We start from the raw sequence: 21,650 nt of genomic DNA on the forward strand, positions 1-21,650 counted from the left end.
GCTTTTTCATTCCTTCTTTTCTCCTTCCAAAAAGCTTAGAACTTGGAAGCTCTGAGGCAAAAGGGGAATAAAAGGTGAAAAATGAAGCTGGAAGGGACACTTTTTGTAAGCAGCTTTTCCCAACCAGATGTTCCACAGATATCTATTAATCTCTGGCACATGGATTGAGATTAGGGTCATTGCAATCTGACAGATCTTCATCACTGCTACCACTTGATACCTTCCAAATATGATGGATAACAGCTCCTCCTCCTGTCCAGCCAACACAACCAGATTATTGGGGGAGAAAGAGACTTTTAGTTCAAAATAGCTGGACAGTCTGAGGCCAAGTAAAACTGTTGTTTAATCTCTCCCATCAGAGACAGAAAACTTAATTTTTCACCCATTCTTCTGAACTGTTATTTCTGAATTAAAGGTAGTCCTTGACTTATAACAGTTCATTTAGTGGCCAAAGTTACAACGGCACTTTAAAAAGTGACATGAATATTTTCCACACTTACGACCATTACAGCATTCCCTATGATCATGTGATCAAAATTCAGATGCTTGGAACTGGTTCATATTTATGACGGTTGCAGTAACCTAGGGTCATAGGATTCCCTTTTTATGATCTTTTGACAAGCCGAGTCAACGGGTAATCCAGATTCATTCAACAACTATATTATTAATTTAAGAACTGCAGTGATTCACTTAACAACTGTGGCAAGAAAAGTTGTAAAATGGGGGTAAAACTCACTTAACAAATGTCTCGCTTTGCAACAAAAATTTGGGGCTCAATTGTCATAAATTGAGGACTATCTGTATTGAGATTTCATAATTTATAAGCACAATTACCAAGCTGGACTTTCTTACACAGATCCACAGAGGGTTTCCTAAAGACCAATTTGTCTTAATTCTCTAATTCCAAATTCAAATTTGATTTAAAATACAAATCTTTGGTTACACTCAAAAAGCAACTTTTTTGACACTGAAGGAGTAAAGCAGGAGTGTAGAAACAAGCCCCATTAGATCCAGTGAGGTTTACTTATGAGAAAACCTACCCAGGATTGCAATACATGAGGTCTTTCTACAAAAGTACACGAAAAATGTCCTTTTTTCCAATATGCAGAAAATATTCTAGACCCTGAATGTTTAAAATTGTATTGCTCTGGTTTTTAAATGGCCAAATATTCATTGAAAACTGGCTAATACTTCGTGAATGAAATTCTGTTCTATATTTTATACCCAGCATGTTAGGTTCAATTTGACTTAATGCTGAAAGTTTGCAATTCAATTGCTTTTTAGATCCAAACTATATTTGCGTACAAGGGCAAACTTTTCAGTACATTGGACAGCAATCTTGTTCAGCATTTCTCAAAAACTTTGCAAATGGCATACAGCACATAAAAGCCATTGCAATTTTTTTTGCCAGATACTCTACATTTCTGTGGTATTATCAAACCTTTGTTAGCCCAAATCAACTGAACTCACCACAGAAAACTGAGTATATTCGTCATGACTGAGAACTTCAGAGATTCCAACTGGAGTTTGAAACAGCTCCAGAGACAATACAGGGATTTATTTAATGCTTGGCTTCTGCAGATAGAGTTTGAATCTCTTGACGTATTGGCCAATATTCTATGGGATAGGTATGGCATGGAAAAATTCAGACTTATTTTTCCCTCTTAATCTTGATATGAACATACATCAGTATTTAATGGAAAGAAGTGGCGGCCATGTTTCACAGATTGTCCACAGAGAATACCTGTTCAGTCTTAATGTAAAAAAATACCTGCTGCATGTAGAGAATTTTATATCTTTGAGGCATGTGGCCAAGGGTCATGAAGTCATTTTAACAGTGATTTCCTGGAAGGACTATTTTTTAACCTCGTTCATTGGGATAACAGGCAATCTAGTCCCATATTTTTACATATCTCTATGGTCACAGGCCTCCAGTGACAACATGTGCCCCACGATGTCATGAGTGTCAACTCACAAAGCATCCCTGGCCTCGTCTCGAGTTGCCATAGGAAAGGGGGGGGATAGGAAACCGATGAAACAGCACGGCAGCAAAAGACAGAGGCACATTCCAGACTTATCTCTTTCAAGGCTGTCTCCCAGGGTTACTTACAGTGGCTGGAGGGGAGTGATCTCTACAACCTGAGAAATTGCCCCATTGACGAATGTGATTGATGACACATGGGGGGGAGGAGGGAAAAAGGGTTATGACTGGGTCCATAAATTACGTGGGGTCAGAGCTGGCTTCACTTGGGAACACGCTGACATGAAGCTCCTAATAAATAACTGGATTTATTTTGAAGCTTGGCTCGAGGCTAATGATTCAATTAAAGCATCTGTTGGAACCCTGACAGCGAGCACATATTACAAATAATGTACCATACATGATGAATATGTCATATTCTCCCAAACACCTTTGACTATGCTGTTTTTCATTTTGAAGCGTTACCTTTAGGACTTATTCTCAGATCTTCTCCGGTGTCATTTCAACACATTTCAGTATGTTCCAACAAAATTGATAGCAGCTACCTGTCGGGGTTCTTGACTCTGCTTCCTGTCATTCAAACACCAATACATGGTATGATAAAAGCCAATACAGTTATGCATGTGGTGGTGTGCAAATATATATGCAAAGAATTGCAGCGTCCCATAATTTTTTTTTAAAAAAAAGCAAAATTCCTCCAAATTTCAAAAAGTTTATTTTTTTTTATAAATTGGGCCAGGGCTGGGGAAGAGAAGAGCAGGGGAAGAATGCAAACCAGACAATATGAATAAAGCAACACATGGATTTATACATAGCTTTTAAAAATGTATTTCTCTTGATAGTTGAGACTCGCTTTTCGGGTTCATCCCATATTGGACCATAAAAGCCTCTCCATTCACAGAGAGCTCACAATGTCTTGGCATAAGAAGAGAGACCTACGCAGAAGAGAAAATTGATCACGCGCTGTTAGCATCACCTGAAAGCAGTGTGGCTTAACCCTTGGACTGGCTGGGGAATTCTGGGAATCGAAGTCCACACATCTTAAAGCCAGAGGTGATATTCAGCCAGTTCTGTCAGGTTCTGGAGAACCAGTAGCAGAAATTTTGAGTAGTTTGGAGAACCGGCAAATAGGCTGGCCGCGCCCCTGCTGCCTCCCAGCTGATCTTCTTTTGTTGCCCTGCACAGGAGAACGGAGCTGGAAAGCAGGTGAGTGGGGTGGTTGAGGGAATGGGGATTTTGCAATATCCTTCCCCTGCCATGCCCACAAAGCCACGTCAGGGGTGGGTTGCTTCTGGCATTACTGCTGGATTGGTGCACGTGCAATTGTGCGCTCGTGGGCATTTGACTACTAAATGCAATAAAAATTGCTCTGTGCATGCGCAGAAGCAAAGAACAAGATGGCAGCAACTACAGCACCGCTAGGAGAACTGGTTCAGGGGCGTGGCAGGCTTGGGTCACTGCCGGTTCCAGCGACCCAGGCCGCCAAAGTACTACCAGTTCAACTGAACTGGTCCGAACCAGTAGGAACCCACCACTGAGCCACGCCCCCAGAACCAGTAGTAATAAATTTGGAGTCCCACCATTGCTTAAAGCCTCCCTGGTTGAAAAACATGACCTTAAACTGTGACTTCTGTGAGTAAGAATGGATGGCCAAAGAAGCAAATTTACATGGGGACCGATGGGGAATAGCCCCTGTTCTTTTGCCAACAACCAACAGACAGACTTGGGAGAGAAGTGGCCTGGTGGATGGATTATGGTCTCTGCAAGATCCTTTATTATCTGCTGAGAAAGGGTGGAGGCATGCATTGCTTGGCGTAGTAGGTGAACCAGGAAAGTGAATGAGCAAAGACTGCAATTGGGAATTTGGGGGTGTTTTTTCCCCCCTGCCCCTGAAGGACTGCATTTTGGCACAGAGTCAATTCAGGCAAAGCAATTCAGCTGTCCACCTCTTTCACACACGCACAGAAGAGACACAGATGCACCTGGACATTTACACGCTCGATACAAAGAGACACGTTTCTTTTTTTTTTTTTTAGATCTGATATATGATGATGACACACTGGTGTGTGGAAGGTGGGGGGGCTATATAGCAGAGGGCAGCTCTAGAGGTTCAGAGTATGTAAAGCCAGGTTAAAATTTAACTGGCCACTTTGAAGGATTTCCCCATGCTCCAAAACGGAACCCTTTCCAAAAAACAAATCAATCAAGGACAAAAAAGAGACAGGTTGCTCTGTTGTAGCTCTTCCGCACCGAGAGCTGTGAAGAGGGTCCGTAGGTCCCGTGCAGAGGCACCTACTAGGAGACTTTGATTTTGCCCTTCTCTGGGGCTGCGTCTGCCAGCAACTGCTGCTCTTCCCCGTTCACCGTCAGGGTCCTCTTCTCCGGAGACTGGTCTTCAGGCTGGCGTGCAATCAGCAGACGGCAGGTGAGCAGGATCCCAAAGACCAAGGCGTGGGCGTAGCGCTTGAGGGGGTCCCCCACCAGTTGATGAAAGAAGAGCACGGCCAAGACCAGGAGCAGCAGCACAAAGTTGGCTACGTCTTTGGGGCGGCCCGGGACCAGGGTCATGACGATCCCGCAGGCCACCTCCAGGGCTCCAATGCTCTTGCGGAGAATGATGGAGCTGACTCCCAACCTCTTCAGCATGGGCAGTGCCCTCACATAGGTCTTGTAGGCCCGCTTCTGTAAGCAAAAGAAGACGAGCACAGCATTCATGACTGGCTGAGTTATGGTTTATTACCCCCTTGGGAGGGAGAGGGGGCACCATTTGGATTGGTTCTGGGTCCAGTCAAACAGGAAATACCAATCCTATCACAGGGGAAGGAGGAGGAAACGTACAGTAAGGAACAAAGGGATCTTCTTCCACCTGTATTTGGTATGATAAGAGTGAAGAAGGGGACTAAAGCTCAGTGGCAGAATACCTAGGCTAGATGAAGAAGGTTTTATATTCTAGTTTCTCCCGATGGAGAACTTCCTATGGAACTGTTGCGCTGGTGTAGTCAGTAAACAATCTGGATGGATGGATGGATGGATACAATAATGGATGGATTGGTGGATGGATGGAAGCTTGCATTGGCATAGTCAGTAGATAATCTTCGAATGGATGGATGGATGGATGGATGAATGGATGGATTCTTGCATTGGTATGACAATCTTGTAATGGATGGATAGGATGGATGGGATGGATGGATGGTTTAATGGATGCTTGCATTGGTATAGTCAGTAGACAGTCTTAGAATGGATGGATAGATGAATGGATGGATGGATGGATGGATTCTTGCATTGATATGACAGTCTTGTAATGGATGGATGGATGGATTGATAGAATGATGGATGGATTGATCGACACTTGCATTGGTATAATCAGTAGACAATCTTGGAACAGATGGATGTATGAATGGATGGACGGATGGGTTAATGGACGGATGGATGGCTTGATTGAAATAGTCAGTAGACCATCTTGGAATGGATGGATGGATGGATGAGGTAATAATAATGTATTCAGCTTCCAGGGATGATTCATGAGAAATCTTTGTCAAATACATCAGCTACTGAAAACCACTTTGACTATTTATGTGGAGCATATAGAACAGGTGTGTTCATACCACAGCCCATGGCAGCGTGTGGCCATGGACTGCTAGTAATTGGCTCCACGAGATAACAAAAATACAAAAAGAAAGAAAGAAACCTTGTTAACTATGTTTTATATGCGGCCCAAATGATTTCTCTTCACTCAATGCAGCCCAGGCAAACCAAAAGGCAGGACTACTGTGCTACTATCAATATAATTTATTTGAAAGAAAGATATCTTTTGAATCTAGCTGAGCTTCTGACCTCATTGGCAGGCGGCTTTCCTGAGAACTGCATGGAGATGATTCATCTTTGCATTCACTCAGGATTTTCTCCTTCCTGACTTCCCACTCCAGCTTTCCACCAAAGCTTTCCCTTGGGAGCTTCCCATCCCGCTTGGCTTCCAAGATCAGACAAAGCCAGATGCCCCTGGATGAAGCAACTACAGCAATAAATGTCCTATATTCTGAGATGCCACCAACATCCAATATAAAATAATATAAGGTTGTGAACAGATTCTTGTTCTTACAGTCCCTGTGCAAGCAGTGTACAGTTTGAAGAATGGAAATTGTATTTTTTTTAAAAAAACATAATTCATCCCGGGGAAAAGAAATTGGATTGGGTGGGCAAATCAATGTATTTATGTGTGGGTGGGGGAATAGAGTAGCTGCAGAGAGGAATTCTTATAACCATTAAATAAAATGATGCACACCTATAAATAAATACAAATGTAAATACAAAAAAAGCAACCCAGACTTCCTAAAGCTGTAAAACTCTTTTTTCAGAATAAGAAGTTGGAAAAAAAAAGAGTCATTAAGTGTCATCTGAAAACCTGCAGTGTTATACACATCATCCTTTCCTAGCCATGCACTGAAAAACATGGTGTCACGGTGCTTCTTGTTCGTACAACATGTGAAGCTATGAGATACTTAACGATGGTTTATTGAGTACTGTAGCAGGCAGATGACTAGTTCACGCCGAAAGTCAAAGCATAATCTCTGCCTTTCAAATCACAGTGGCAGACAATACACTGAATCACAAATAAGCACTAGTATCTTAGTTGAAATGAGATAGGCATCCTGCCCAAGAGGCGTTCGTTCATCATGAGAAGTCACAGGTTGTTCCCTTGTTCTGTTGGTCCCAATGACTAGATTTATACCTTGGGTTAAGCCCCTCGTTTGTGAGCTTAGCCACAATCCTTACATCACACTATGCCATCAAACATATTTTGCAAATCATGGAGAGATTATGTCACACAACTTCAAAACCAAACCATACTACACGGGGTGAACTGGATGAGTACAACAATGAGTGAAAAGGAATGTTTGTTACAACACAGTGCAAATATAATTAATTAAAAAGAAAAAAAAGCAGTTCAGTTGACCAGTGATATCAAGCTCTTGGAAATACAAATAAAGTAACACTTATCAGGATAAGAAGGGGAAGGGAAGGGAACGGAACGGAAGGGAGGGGAAGAGAAGAGAAGATAGAGAGGAATGGAATGGAATGGAAGGGAAGGGAAGGGAAGGGAAGAGAAGAGAAGAAAAGAGATAGAGAGGAATGGAAGGGAAGGGAAGGGAAGGGAAGAGAAGATAGAGAGGAATGAAATGGAAGGGAAGGAAAAGAAAAGGAAGATAAGATAGAGAGGAATGGAATGGAAGGGAATGGAAGGGAAGGGAAGGGAAGAGAAGAGAAGAGAAGGAGGAATAGAATGGAATGGAAGGAAAGAGAAGAGAAGAGAGAAAAACCCCACCATGCTAGAAAGTTCCATTATTGTTTGTTCCCAGAAATTACAAGTCTGGCCATTTCAGTAATGTCATATGAGTGAACATTATTGCATTATGAGTGACCTCCTGGAACAGACAAAAAAATAAATAAACCCCTTTATGGTTTGACTGTCTGCATTGTCATGCAACTGGATCTCACCACCAGATTCCTTCATTGAAAAAAAAAAACATGGAAAGAGCTGGAAACAGACTTGCTTTCTGATGGATAAGGAATGCCTCTCTCCTTTCAGCTCCCTAGTCCGGGCTGACGGAAAAGCCTGGTTTGTCATTTTCTAGAAGCTTCTCTGAGGGAGAACATTACGCGGCGTTGAGCTGCAGGCAACCTGAGCCATGTGGGTCCCTGTTAACAGGCTATAGGGAATACGGAGGCCAAATAATGGGACGATTTGTGAGTCTGTCACAACAACGCTGGAGGAAGGGGAGAGGGGTCTTCGAGATTTATGTGGGCCACCTTCTCCTCGCCCTAATAAGCAATCCCTTAGGTGTGGAAGAAGTTCTCTTCTGCCTCTGGCAAAAAACCATCCATCACTAGCCCTCTGCTGCCCCATCCCTTCTAACATCAAAACCATTTAAATCACGTCCACCTTGCTTTTTCTTGGAAATAATGAAGAGGTCCTTTCTGCTCTAGACTGCCTTTCTATGCTTCTCCAACTGCTTTTTCCCCTTCCCTTCTTTTACAGCCTACCAGTTTTGTCTCCCTCTTCATTGGATGGCAAGAGAACCTGCCTTAGGAAGAAGGGACCAAAGGAACCTTGTAAACGGAGGAGGGGAAGAGACGAGAGTGTTGGGTGGTACATATTCGGTCCCTTTTTGCATCACTCCAACCGTTGCTGTCATTCTAAGCTCCTACAATAACATTGCAGCCAGCTGGCAAAATGTCTCCCACCACCACCGCCACTGTATTTACTCACCATCTCATTGTAGGCATCCTTGCTGAGCCGGGGGGTCAGTTTGATGGTCCCCATGAAGACAAAGAAGAGCCCCAGGGCCACCGAGAGGGCCACGATGGTGACAGTTCGGGGGGAGGCCATTCGGATCAGGATGCTGCGGGCGGGTTCCCAGTTTGCTCCGATCCCTTGGCTATGTCAAGGGGTGGTCAGTCACCATGGAAGGAGATGGGGGGGGAGAGGGGGAGGAGTGGAAGGCTGCAGAAATCCGGAGGATGACACAAAGCAGAGACGGGATGCCTCTTTTGGTTTGGGAGCCTCTGGGTCCTAACGTCCCGCTTTTTCACAGCCTTGGCAAGGTGGCATCTGCCAAACAAGAGGCAGGGAAGGTGGTGCAAGAGACGGTGGGAGCTGGTCATGGCATCCATCCACCTTCTGACATGGGAAAAGGCTTGTCCTTGTCCACGAAAGCTCTCTGGGCCATGCAAGAAAGATGCAGAACAGCTGGATGCCCATTGTTGTATAAATGCTAAGAACATGACCTGTTCTGTTCTGTTCTGTTCTGTTCTATTCTATTCTATTCTATTCTATTCTATTCTATCCTTTATATTGTATTCTGTATTCTACTCTACTCTACTCTACTCTACTCTACTCTACTCTACTCTTTCTATTCTATTTCTATTTCTATTTCTATTTCTATTCTGTATTCTACTCTACTTTACTCTTTATATTCTATTCTATTCTATTCTATTCTATTCTATTCTATTCTATTCTATTCTATTCTATTCTATTTCTATTCTGTATTCTGCATTCTGCATTCTACTCTACTCTACTCTACTCTATTCTATTCTATTCTATTCTATTCTATCCAACTCTTTAGAGGTCCACAAAAGCAGCCTGAAAACTGGGTAATGATACGCATGACCATCCATGGGATTTTTGGTTTTGTTTCCAGAGTCCGAAAAGTGTTGTTATATTTTTAAAAGCTATTTTAAGTCTGTCCAAAGTTTTTATGCTGCCCTTTTTGTGCACCTGTGCCTTAAAATAAAAGGGAACCATACCCCCAATGTTCGGTGACAATAATCATAAGGAGCTCCTAGAGAAAATTTGGGGAGCATTTATGGATCTGGGTGACAAAATGATTATCCTGTTGTGAAGAGAGCTGTACAGGTAGTTCTCGACTTATGACCACAATTGAGCCCAAAATTTCTGTTGTTAAGTGAGACATTTGTTAAGTGAGTTTTGCCCCATTTTACCACCATTCTTGGCACTGTTATTAAGCAAATCATTGCAATTGATAAGTGAACAACCCAGTTGTTAAGTGAATCTGGCTTCCCCCATTGACTTTGCTTGTCAGAAGGTCGCAAAAGCGGATCAAATGACCTTGGAAGGCAGCAACGGTCGTAAGTGTGAACCAATTGTCAAGCATCTGAATTTCGATCACATGATCATGGGGGAACGCTTCAAAGGTCGTAACTGTGAACAATGGTCATAAGTCACTTTTTCAGAGCTGTTGTAACTTTGGTTGCTAAATAAACTGTGGTAAGTCGAGGATTTACCTGTACTTGGAAGCAGAAAAATCCAGGAGTAAGATGAAGAATATGAGGCTTACTAAACACTTGCTGCTTTTGAAGCAAGCAAATTACTTGAGGTCTGTTAAAATTAAGCTTGCAACACTGCATAAATTTACTCGACTGGTTTTGATTTACTAACAAAGGCATTTCAACCGGCAATTGAATTCTTATTATTTAAAAGTTATTAATATAAGCACTTGACTGAACAGCAGGTGGCAGACATATTCTTAGCAAAAGAAAAAAATTCTGAATCCTTTTCAAAAGATCTGGGAAAAAAAAAACTGAGGCTTGTAACCTTTATCAAATATACCTATTTTCACTGCTGGCTTGTTTTGTATAAGAAGTCTGTTTCCCTCATCATAAAGATTGACAGTAAGCTAAGCAAATACTGAATTTTTTACTCACTGGATATTGCCATTTCTTGATAGATTCCCTTAGGCGTGGCCTGTCTCCTTTTCAACTTATCTCCGTGGCCTCCAGACATAGAAGATGGATTGATTATTCACAAGATTTCAAATGTTAGATCCGGTAGATTTCTCCACATGCCCAGGGATCCTGGAGTACAGTAAGGATCCGTTTAGATCCTTCTGTGGAATAGACGCCAGTTTAACAAAGTTAAATGTAACTTTGATTTTAAATCTGACTATCGGGTGTCCAATTTGACTGGCATTGTACCAATCATTAAGCTGTTTACGAAACTCTTCAAGGAAACAAAATGTTTTTAAAAGTAAGTAGGTTTTTTTTAAATTGCAAAACACATATGCCTGTAATGCACACTTCCTGTATGATATTCTGGGGCTCAGAGGTGATATTCAGCAGGTAGTGGAAATTTTGAGTAGTTCTGAGAACCGGTAAATACCGCCTCTGGCTCCCCCCCGCCCATCTATTCTCTGCTTCCGGAGTCCCAGCTGATCGGCTGGGTCTTCTTTTGTTGCCCTGCACAGGAGAACGGAGCTGAAAAGCAGGTTAGTGGGGTAGGGAGGGAATGGAGATTTTGTAGTATCCTTCCCCTGGAGTGGGGAGGAAGTGGGGATTTCGCAGTATCCTTCCCCTGCCACGCCCACAAAGCGACATCCACAAAGGCATGCCACACCCACCAAAGCCACGCCCACAGAACTGATAGTAGAAATGTTTGAATCCCACCACTGCTGGGGATGTTCCAGGAATTCGCTTTCCTTCATGGTGTCATTATCTTTTTAGCAATTCTTTTAGCAATATTTGGATATTTTTTTTAAAGCAATATTTGGAGATATTATCTTCTCTATTACAAAAGGGAAGAACAGCTAATTGTTTTCTTTTTCTTCAACTATGAGCCTCTTCGTTAGTCAATGGAAACAGCACCAATGGCAGTTCTGTCGTGTTCCAAGCGGCCTTACAAGGAAGCCAATCAATATTTTCCAGCAGATATCATGTTCCGATCACTTGATCTCGACTCTCTCCTCAGCTATGCATCTGGTTTTGCAGAGTAAATAACCTCCCCCCCACTTTAGACTTAGTTCGCTCTCTTTTCCTGCAAGACTATAAATAAGTCATAAATGATACAGTAAGTCACATGGCCCAACTGTAACAGTGTAAAGAACAGGTGAGATGTTGATTTTCAGAATGACAGAGTTGGAAGGGAGCTTGGAGATTAATTAATTTAATTTATTAAATTTATAGACCGCCCCCTCTCCCCAAAGGGACTCGGAAAGAGATCTTCTAGTCCAGCCCCCTGCTCAAACAGTAGTCCTATCCCATTTCAGACAAATAGCTATCCGGTCTCTTCTTAAAAATATCCAGCGATGGAGCAGCCACCATTTCTGAAGGCAAGACTTTCCATTGGTTAACTGTTCTCACTGTCGGGAATTTCTCCTTCTTTCTAGATTGAGTGTCTCCTTGATTAGTTCCATCCATCGCTTCTTATCCTGTTATCGTGGCAATGCCATGATCAAGACAAAGAACAACAAGCATTTCTTTTAGAAGGAAGTGAAAGAAAACAGATAACGTCCGTGACTGTAAAATTCACCCTTGAAAAACTTTGCTGGATGTGAATGAGAGGAATTCACAGTAACTTAATAAAAAGGAGTTTTGTTTGTTTTTGTCAGGACAAGGAGTCTGCTTGGTGGTTTGGGGAAGCTTAGGTCAGAACTCTGGTGAGATTCGAGCTGCCAAATTGCAGGTAGCCGGCAGGCAGTAGACATAGGGTTCTAACCACTGCACCACCACGACTCAACATATATGAACTGATGTGGGAAATGGATAATGGTTATGGTAGTGGCATGGTGGCACAGTGGCTAGTATGCCATATGGTAGGACAATTCTGCCGATTGCCAGCAGTTCGATCCTGACCGGATCAAGGTTGACTCAGCCTTCCATCCTTCCGAGGTTGGCAAAATGAGGACACGAGATTGTTAGGGGTGATCTGCTGACTCTGTCAACTGCTTAGAGAGGGCTGTCAAGCTCTGTGAAGTGGTATATAAGTTGAAGTGCTATCGCTACGGGGAATGAATCTGCAGAAAGAAATCCATTTTTTAAAACCATCCAATCAATAGGACGTTAGGAGCTGCTCCCAGGCACGGAGGAGAAATTAAATTATTTGCCACAGATTTTAAAGACGACAGGCTAGCAACATCCAAAACAAGCCTCGCTCCCTTTACAGAAAGCAGCAGTGAGAACACAACAATTAGGATGGGGGAATGGATGAGAGAGTGGCTTCCGCGTCTCCTGCCTGCAATTTTCTTTCCAAAATCGCTCCCTGTTTTGTTTTTATTTTAGCCCTCTTGACTTTACAGTCAACAGAGTTTGCATTTTGCTATGCTCCGAACGAGTTCAGGGGCTGTTGCTGCAGGTAACACCATTGAGATGTCTTTGCTGCAGTTATCCCTTCCTTATAAATCAAATTAACCTGTACCCCTGTCAATCAAAATAAACATTTTTTACAGCATCCTTACTATGATCTCAGCACTACTACTCTGACTTGAAGAATGCTGAATGCTGCCCCTTTCAGAAAACTGCAGATTAGAAGAAAATTAGTAGAAGGATATCGGAAATCCCTTGCCACTTCTGTAAACTTTCCCTCCTTGTTTAGCTGCTCTGGATATGTGGAACTGCTTCTCCCATCATTTCTTACCAAAGGGGCCATGCCCATGCTGATAGAGGATGATGGGGTTTGTAGTCTTAGGCAACTAGTTTGTCCAACAGGATCCTGCGAGCTTCATGCATGAGCTTGTTGGATTTAAGAAAGATTCCTATGCAAAATCTTTGAGCATCTACTCACTCTACAGCTAATGTGACGGGTCAATAAGCTGTAAACTCCTGCTCTCTCACCACTAATGAGGTACTAATGCCATTCTATGAAGCCTTAGTAAGTCCACACCTAGAGTACTGCACCCAATTTTGGTCATATGCTATAAAAAAGATGTTGAGACTCTAGAAAAAGTGCAGAGAAGAGCAACCAGGATGATTAGGGGATTGAAGGCTAAAACATACAATGAACGGTTACAGGAACTAGGCATGGCTAGTCTAGTGAAGAGAAGGACCAGGGAAGATAGGATAGCAGTCTTCCAACATTTGAGGGGCTGCCACAGAGAGGAGGGGGGTCAAGCTATTCTCCAAAGCACCCAAAGGCCAGGCAAGGAATGACGGATGGAAACTGATCAAGGAGAGATTCAGCCTGGAAATAAGGAGAAATTTTCTGATAGTGAGAACAATCAACCCATGGAACAGAAATTGTCTTCAGAAGTTGTGGGAGCTTCATCACTGGAAGCTTTCAAGAAGAGACTGAACTGCCATTTATCAGTAAAGGTGTAGGGTCTCCTGCTTGGGTGGGGGGTTGGACTCGAAGACCTACAAGGTCCCTTCCAACTTTGTTAATCTGTTAAAAATCTGCAAATGGTTGGAAAGTCTTTGTGCTTATTATAGCAAGCTTGAAGTTGAAGCTCATCCTCCTGGGTCTTTCCGTGTTACACGCCACATCTTCATTCTAGCGGAAAGCAACATGTGACAGGCCCATTTTCACATTAAAGATGGCCCAGTGTGGGATTTGAGGTTTCTATAGTGATTCTTCTGGGATTCAGGCCTGGCTGAGAGCTAATTTGGTTTGAAAAAGAGGATGGGTGAGGATGGCAGACGAACAGACCGGAACTTACTCCGTAAACAGCCAAGGCTTCATTTTGATCGTCTTGGCAACCGTTGTTCTGTCTGTGCATATAAATGTCACGGTCAGATTAAGAGGGGGAAGATATACAGAGATCTTCTCAAAATTAAGAACGCTCCAATTAGCAAGGTTGGTTATAGTAATAGCAATCATTTTAAAGCTTAATTTAAACAAACAAACAAACCTAATTTAACTTTTTGGCTGAAAATAACATCCTTTAGCAATAGCAATAGCACTTAGACTTATATACCACTTTATAGCGCTTTTACAACCCTCTGTAAGCGGTTTACAGGGTTGATATATTGTCCTCAACAACCTGGGTCTTCATTTTACCCACCTCAGAAGGATGGAAGGCTGAGTCAACCTTTAGCTGGTATGGATGGATGGATAGGGAAGGGAAGGAGGGAGGGAGGAAGGAAGGAAAATAGCCATAGCACTTAGACTTATATACCGCTTCATAGTGCTTTTACAATCCTCTGTAAGCGGTTTACAGAGTTGGTATATTGCCCCCAACAATCTGGGTCCTCGTTTTACCCACCTCAGAAGGATGGGAGGCTGAGCCATCCCGGAGCAGGTGAGATTTGAACTGCTGAACAGCAGCTGAAGTCGCCTGCAGTACTGCTCTCTAAGCACTGTGCCACCTCAGCTCTTTACCTTCTAAAGGATAATTCTCCTGCATCACAGAGCGTATAACTTTTCCTTAGGATTTTACCTGCTCTTTAGCCAAACCAACATATGCTTCTAAACATTTGAGAGCTGTGCTTTTATACTGGTGCATGAAATTTTTATCCCAATCCAATAATGGTTTTTCTATGCACCATGCAATCGGCGTGCAGTTAGTTAAAAGGCACTGAAACCAGTAAAACCACATGAAAATAGAACACACAAGTATATAAAAATAACATAACAAATGGCAGGGGGAGAATCAACAACAGATGGGATACACATTTAGCGCGACGATTGTTAAGGGAAAGCGTAACACCTCAAAAATGGAACAATCGGATGAAGTGGTGATCACAGACATTTTCACTTGTAGGTTTAAAGAGACAGGAAAGCATTCCTTTTTCAAGAGAAAAGTAAAATAGGACGTCTTCAAAATGAGACGGTTTCTTACAGAGTCTCCAAAATGACATTGTTTATTGTTAATAGTCTATAGCAGTAATGGCGAACCTTTTCTGCACCGAGTGCCCAAACTGGAATGTGCATGCATGCACATGAATGTGTGCATGGCAAAGCACCGGAAACCAGAAGACTAGCTGGCCAGTGTGTACATGCCTGGTTTTTTTGGCCGTTTTTGGCCATTTTCCAGGCTGTTTTGAGGCCGTTTTTCAGGCCATTTTCAGGCCATTTTTCAGGCCGTTTTCTGGCATTCCAGCACCCGCAAAAAACAGCTGGCCAGCATACATTGTGCATTCCCGAAACCCGAAGAGCAGCTGAGAGGGCTCTGCTTTCTACCTCTGGCACATACGCCATAGGTTCACCATCACGGGTCTATAACGATGCAGTACGTGCATAGTTTCTACCTCACAGAGCTTCTACTGCAATTTTAAAACTTGAGGAAATAATAGAACGAGGAAGGCAAAACAAGGTTAAGGAGCGTTTGAATATACTTTAGCAAAACTTACTTGAGGTAACCTATTTCAAACCCACTTTATAACGGCCATCTCTGATGTTTATTGTTCATCTTCCTATCCCTGAAGGAAAACAGAGAGTTTCTATTTAAATAAATCCTGCGAAACAAAGCTAATCTTTTCTGTTGTGTGGTTCAGAAGCTTATCTTACAGTGTAACTAAATTCTGCTGTTTTGCAATTTGCAGCCGTTTATTGCAGATCTGTCCTTTCAAGCATATCAGAAGGGATACCTTGTGTTTCCTGCCACAGTACACAATATTTGCTATCAGGGAGGGGAGGAAGATAGGAAAGGAAAGAGCACAGCAGTTGCATAGATATGCTCTTTTGGGACTATATACAGGGGAACAAATCCCTCTTTGAGGAAGGTGGATAGTTTAAAAATGTAAAAAAGAAATAATAAAATATAAATGATAAAATATGAATAATAAAATAAAATAATAAAATAAAAAATAAAAATAATTTAAAATATAAAAGACATATAATATAATATATATAATATAATCTAAAATATAAAATCTAAAATAATCTAAAACCTAAAACTTAAAACATAAAACCTAAAACCTAAATTATACAAAATAAAAAATATAAAATAAATAAATAAAATAATGAAATAAATAATAAAATAAGAATATAAAAATAATTTAAAATATAAAAGACATATAATATAATGTAACATAACATAATATGATATAATCTAAAATCTAAAATCTAAAAAACTCGAAAACCTAAAACCTAAAATCTAAAATATACAAAATAAAAAATAAAAAATAAATAAATAAAATAATGAAATAAATAATAAAATAATAATATAAAATAAAAATAAATAAAATAAAATAAAACAAAATTTAAATCGAATCAGAATAAGAGGAGCTTCAAGCACGACGCAGATACGTCCTAAGATAGAAAGCCTGCTTTCTGTTTCACGTGTCTGCATTTTTGGTTTTCCTTCTAGATCTTTCTGGTATTCTCTAAATTAGCTTTACATCGGTGGCCAACATCCCAGGTGATTTTGCTCAGCAGCTTTAGAAGACAATATATTGAGAAAGGCTCGGCAAGATGATATTCCTAGGCTGGGTTTACCTTAGAACCAGAATTTGTTGTCTGAATACAAATATCTCCTCTGAGGTAAAGGAAGCAATAGGAAAATAAATCCAGGACTCTCCACAGCTTCTTGCTTCCAAATTCTCAGTCCTGTTGGTTAATTTGCCGCAATCATCCTCATTCTAATCTGGATCGAATACCTGGCTCCGTTTCCTTAAGGCTGCAGTAAATTCAAGCCTGTAAAAATTGCCATTTTGAAAAAAAAATGCCAGTTCAGCATAAGGAAAGAGGGAGAGGGAGAGGGAGAGGGAGAGAGGGAGGGAGGGAGGGAGGGAGGGAGGGAGAGAGAGAGAGAGAGAGAGAGAGAGAGAGAGAGAGAGAGAGAAAGAGAGAGAGAGATGTCTCATTTCCTAACAGATCGTAGTTGGGGTTCTGGAGGAAGCAACTATCAGATCTGTCATAAGTTTTAAATGGGTTGAGGAAACAGTATTGGGTGATTGGTAGGACAAGTGCATCTTACTGACTAAATCATTTTGTTCACAGGCTAGCTTAATCCTGAGAGAACATGGCTGCAAGAAAAGCTCAGCCCCTAAGTATACTGAAATAACTATGTGTCTTGGGGAAAGAGCTTGAAATCCAGGCTTAGCTTCCATTCTTATCCAGAGTTTAAAGGGAAATGAATGTTGTGGTCCCTGTGGGCCGCCAGCAGAGCTAGCGGCAGACTCAGACGAGGAGGAGGTTGAAGGAGGGCCTGGGCCTGCTTCGGACCCTTTGTAAGGCTCCAATAAGGAAACAGCGAGACAGAGGCAGAGCTGGGGTCTTCCGTCCTCCCCTAGGTGGAGAGGCAGCTGTCTTCAGGGCCTGAGCTGAGTGAGGGGGAGGAACAGATGGGACTTATCCCAGACGCACATATGTGTAGAGAGGAGAGGAGAGCAAAGGAAAGCAATAAGCCGGCTCTCAGGGAAAAGCAGACCTAGATTCTAGCTTCATCACTGGAAGCTTTCAAGAAGAAGAGACTGGACTGCCATCTGTCAGAAATGGTGTAGGGTCTCCCTTGGGCAGGGAGTTGGACTAGATAATTTACAAGGTCTCTTCAAGTCTGCTATTCTATTCTGTTCTGTTCTGTTCCTTACTCTACTCTACTCTACTCTACTCTACTCTACTCTACTCTACTCTACTCTACTCTATTCTACTCTGTTCTCTTCTACTCTATTCTATTCTATATGAAGGCATCCTATTTGAAGAGACTGGATTGCCATTTGTCAGAAATGATGTAGTTTCCTGCTTAGGCAGGGGGTTGGACTAGACGACCTCCAAGGTCCCTTCCAACTCTGTTATTCTGTATCTAACTCTATATTAAGTCAAAAAAAATCTTAACAGGAACAGGAAAACAATCTTAAATGCATTTTGTTTTGCAAGACAGACTCTACCCTTAAGCAGGCATTGCTCAAGATTTATCTTGTTTCTTTTAAAAGTTAAACAGGTTAAGGAGTGGCAGGCAGGGGCTGTCTTTCATCTCCAAACCACAAAGCTATGAGCCACTGGTAAAGGATTTTTAAAAATGTTATTTCGTTTGTCAAATGTGTACAAGATAACAGGCATGAGTATAAATATGGACATGAACAAAAGAAATGAGTACAAATAAATGGGGACAGTAGGACAGGTACGGAAGGCATGCTGGTGCACTTATGCACTTATGCCCCCTTTACGGATCTCTTAGGAATGGGGTGAGGTCCACAGTAGACAGATTAAGGTAGAAGCTGTTGGGGTTTGAGGAAGTAACAAGGGAGTCAGGTAGAGCATTCCAGGCGTTGACCACTCTGTTGCTGAAATCGTATTTTCTGCAATCGAGTTTGGAGCCGTTTACCTTGAGTTTGTATCGATTGTTTGCCTGTGTGTTATTCCGCTTGAGGCTGAAGAAGTCGTTGACAGATAGGACGTTGTAAAAGACCATTTTGTGTACTGTGCTTAGATCGGACTGCAGGCGGTGCAGCTCCAGCTTGTGAGCATTTTAAAGGGTCTTGTTTTCATGCCAAAGAGCGAGCTGCCTTCCCTTCCCTCAGCCATCAAGGCCCTATATGGATCTTATTTCACTTGGCTGAGCTCAAGTCTATCCATAAATTTAAGATGCTCTTAAAATGATTAGTAAAACGGGAGCCTCTTCCTGCTTGCAATCCTTATTTAGGCTTACAGTGCTAGGACGTTAGCACAGTTCAGGTTTCCAAAAGTCGTAATCCCCTCCAGGAGCAATAAACTTTTTTTATTGGGGGGGGGGGGGGGGGAAATCCCACAAATGCTGGCACTCCCGCTTCCAATTTAAATGCAATACGAATCCAGCAACATTAGACCCTGAGGGTGTGTCATATTTCAACTGGAGAGTATAGGGATACCAAATCTGGGCTGCAAAATTCAGCCCAGTTGTCGGTATTGCTGGGATGCCATTGAGTGGCCATCTGGATTTTTGTAAGGTTAAGCCAAGCTGATAGCTCCACTGAAGCACCCTGTTTTATTTTTATTTATTTTTATTTTGATATTTTTGAACTGTTCATATCTTACAATGCAGGGGTGAAATCCAGCAGGTTCTGACAGGTTCTGGAGAACCGGTAGCGGAAATTTTGAGTAGTTTGGAGAACCAGTAGTGGAAATTTTGAGTAGTTTGGAGAACTGGCATATGCCATCCCTGGCTGGCCCCAGAGTTGGGTGGGATTGGAGATTTTGCAGTATCCTTCCCCTGCCACGCCCATTAGGTCACACCCACCAAGGTACACCAAACCATACCACGCCCACCAAGCCACGCGCACAGAACCGATAGTAAAAAAAATTTGAATTTCACCACCATTATAATGCTTCAACTTTCTATATTAAAGGAGAGAGAGAGAGAAGAGAAAGGGGGGGAAGGGGGAGAGGTTCTTAATCAGGATAGTTTTTTTAAACAAAAAGTTTCATACTGGTGTTGGAAGACATGTCCATTCTGGATCCAGTTCCAAGTGGGGAGAAAGAGACTGGATTTGTGGAGGTTGTTTGGAAAGAAGGTTTATTGATAGACAGGATCACATGGTTTGAGATCCTGGACAAAAAAAGGGAAGAGATGCTGAGAATACCTGGGTTTTATACCCTCTCTGGGCTTTTGAATTTGAGACTGTGTTCAGATTGGTTGTCAGATTCTCATGGGGCCATGCAGGGGTAACTTTGTAGGTTATCTTTTGAACCCCAGGCTTGGTTGAATCTTGCTGGGTGATGTAATCTCCCCAGGTGCCATGTGGTGAGTTTTGTTGCTAGATGGGTAGAGGGCTAATCCTATCTTTGTTGGATCTTGAGTGAGGGCATTTGCTTATGAATAGACCTAGCTATCTCTTTATCTCTTAAGTGCTGACATCTGCTGTGGGCTATTGAGGAGGGTGGGGGCTATGAAGAGTGAGTCTGCTGCCTGCCTAAAAAAAAACCACGTTTCTCCATTTTTCATCCAGGGAAATATAATATTCTACCTTTGTAATATTCCCTAGAATATTTCATTCTTCTAGGACAGGGGTGTCCAAACTTGGCAACTTTAAGACTTGTGGACTTCAACTCCCAGAATTCCCCAGCCTGGGGAATTCTGGGAGTTGAAGTCCACAAGTCTTAAAGTTGCCAAGTTTGGACACCCCTGTTCTAGGAGAAGGGTGGGTGCTAACTTCCTACACTGGAATAAAATTGAATCCGCAGCTGCTCAACAAAATTAACTTGGAGATCAGGGAAATGTTATTGTAACAGGTGCAACAGGCACACAGATGCCAAAAAAACAAAACGACAAGGCTTGGACCATCTTGAGAAGGAGGGTTGGAGGGCTTTGACATCGTCCTACTGGACCGGATTCTGTTTCCGTGTCTGCCTCTTTCATCACAGACTCTTTAAGCCTCTGGGGTCCTGAGATCCATTGTCAAATATATTGGGAATCCCTTCAGTGACAGATTTGGTCGGAGGCCTTTGGAGACCTTCTCTTCGGTCTTTCTCCCTGCTTTTTGGTGATGCAGGAGAAGTTCCGGGTTTCCATAGAAACTGTTGCCTGGAGAGACTCTTTGTAGTAGAATTTATTCCACTGCTTGACAATAGAAGCTGCCTTTTTTCCAAGCCCCCGATGAGAAATTCAACAGATTCCCTTTGAGAAGGGGGAAAGCCACTTAAGGAAAGGCAGGGAGGATTTTGAAGGATCACCTTGCAAACGGCATGCCACGATCCCTGCTCAGAACTTCACCTCTCCCTCCAACGTTAGTTTGCGGTTTTCCTTCTCACGTCCTACTGGAAAAGAAGAGACGTGGATGGTGACAAAAATTCCCATCACCAGCTCCTATCTCAATCCTCTGGAATTTCAAAAAATGAAAGCCAAGACTTCTACCAGATCACCTGAAAGGTATATAATCCCTTCCCAAGAGAAAAAGTGTGGTGCACGGGAGGAAAAAAGCTGGAATTTCACAAATTTATCATAGAACTAAGATGAGTAAGGTAAAGGTAAAGGTTCCCCTCGCACATATGTGCTAGTCGTTCCTGACTCTAGGGGGCGGCGCTCATCTCCGTTTCAAAGCCAAAGAGCTAGTGCTGTCCGAAGACGTCTCAGGGGTCATGTGGCCGGCATGCCTAAACACCAAAGGCGCACGGAGCGCTGTTCCCTTCCCACCAAAGGTGGTTCCTATTTTCCTACTTGCATTTTTACGTGCTTTCGAATTGCTAGGTTGGCAGAAGCTGGGACAAGTAACGGGAGCTCACTCCGTTACGTGGCGCTAGGGATTCGAACTGCCGAACAGCCGATCTTTGTGCTTAGGGTGGGAGTAGAATTCACAGTCTCCTGATTTCTAGCCGGGAGCCTTAACCACTAACTGGCTCTCTCATATATCTATACATTCAGGAAGTTGCACATTTCCTGTCAAGTCTAAGAAGTCAGGATAGAGTTCAAAAGCATTACAAGTTTATTTCATGCAAGTATACACAAGAAACCGAACTACCAACAGATAAGGTGAATTGGCGCCAGATAAGAGTCGACAGACTTCAAAAGGGGCTGAACAGCGGCCT

At 42.4% G+C, this 21,650-nt stretch overlaps 1 protein-coding gene and 1 long non-coding RNA gene across 2 annotated transcripts; both read right to left on the bottom strand.

Annotated features, from left to right (window-relative positions):
- Nucleotides 1-2,681: 2,681 nt before the first annotated feature.
- On the bottom strand, nt 2,682-8,432 carry TMEM35A (transmembrane protein 35A). The gene is made up of 2 exons (XM_081964327.1): nt 8,250-8,432; nt 2,682-4,663 (listed from the first exon to the last, which is right to left on the bottom strand). The coding sequence occupies exons 1-2, from the start codon at nt 8,367-8,369 to the stop codon at nt 4,277-4,279; spliced, it is 507 nt and encodes a 168-aa protein (XP_081820453.1). The 5' UTR covers nt 8,370-8,432; the 3' UTR covers nt 2,682-4,276.
- Nucleotides 8,433-11,508: 3,076 nt separating this feature from the next.
- On the bottom strand, nt 11,509-16,895 carry LOC309397932. Its single transcript, XR_014176330.1, has 3 exons — nt 16,647-16,895; nt 15,560-15,628; nt 11,509-11,703 (listed from the first exon to the last, which is right to left on the bottom strand). It is a non-coding gene; the product is annotated as an uncharacterized lncRNA (long non-coding RNA).
- Nucleotides 16,896-21,650: the final 4,755 nt, after the last annotated feature.

The sequence above is a fragment of the Natrix helvetica genome (assembly GCF_964273705.1).
Source record: "Natrix helvetica genome assembly, chromosome: 11".
NCBI lineage: Eukaryota > Metazoa > Chordata > Lepidosauria > Squamata > Natricidae > Natrix > Natrix helvetica.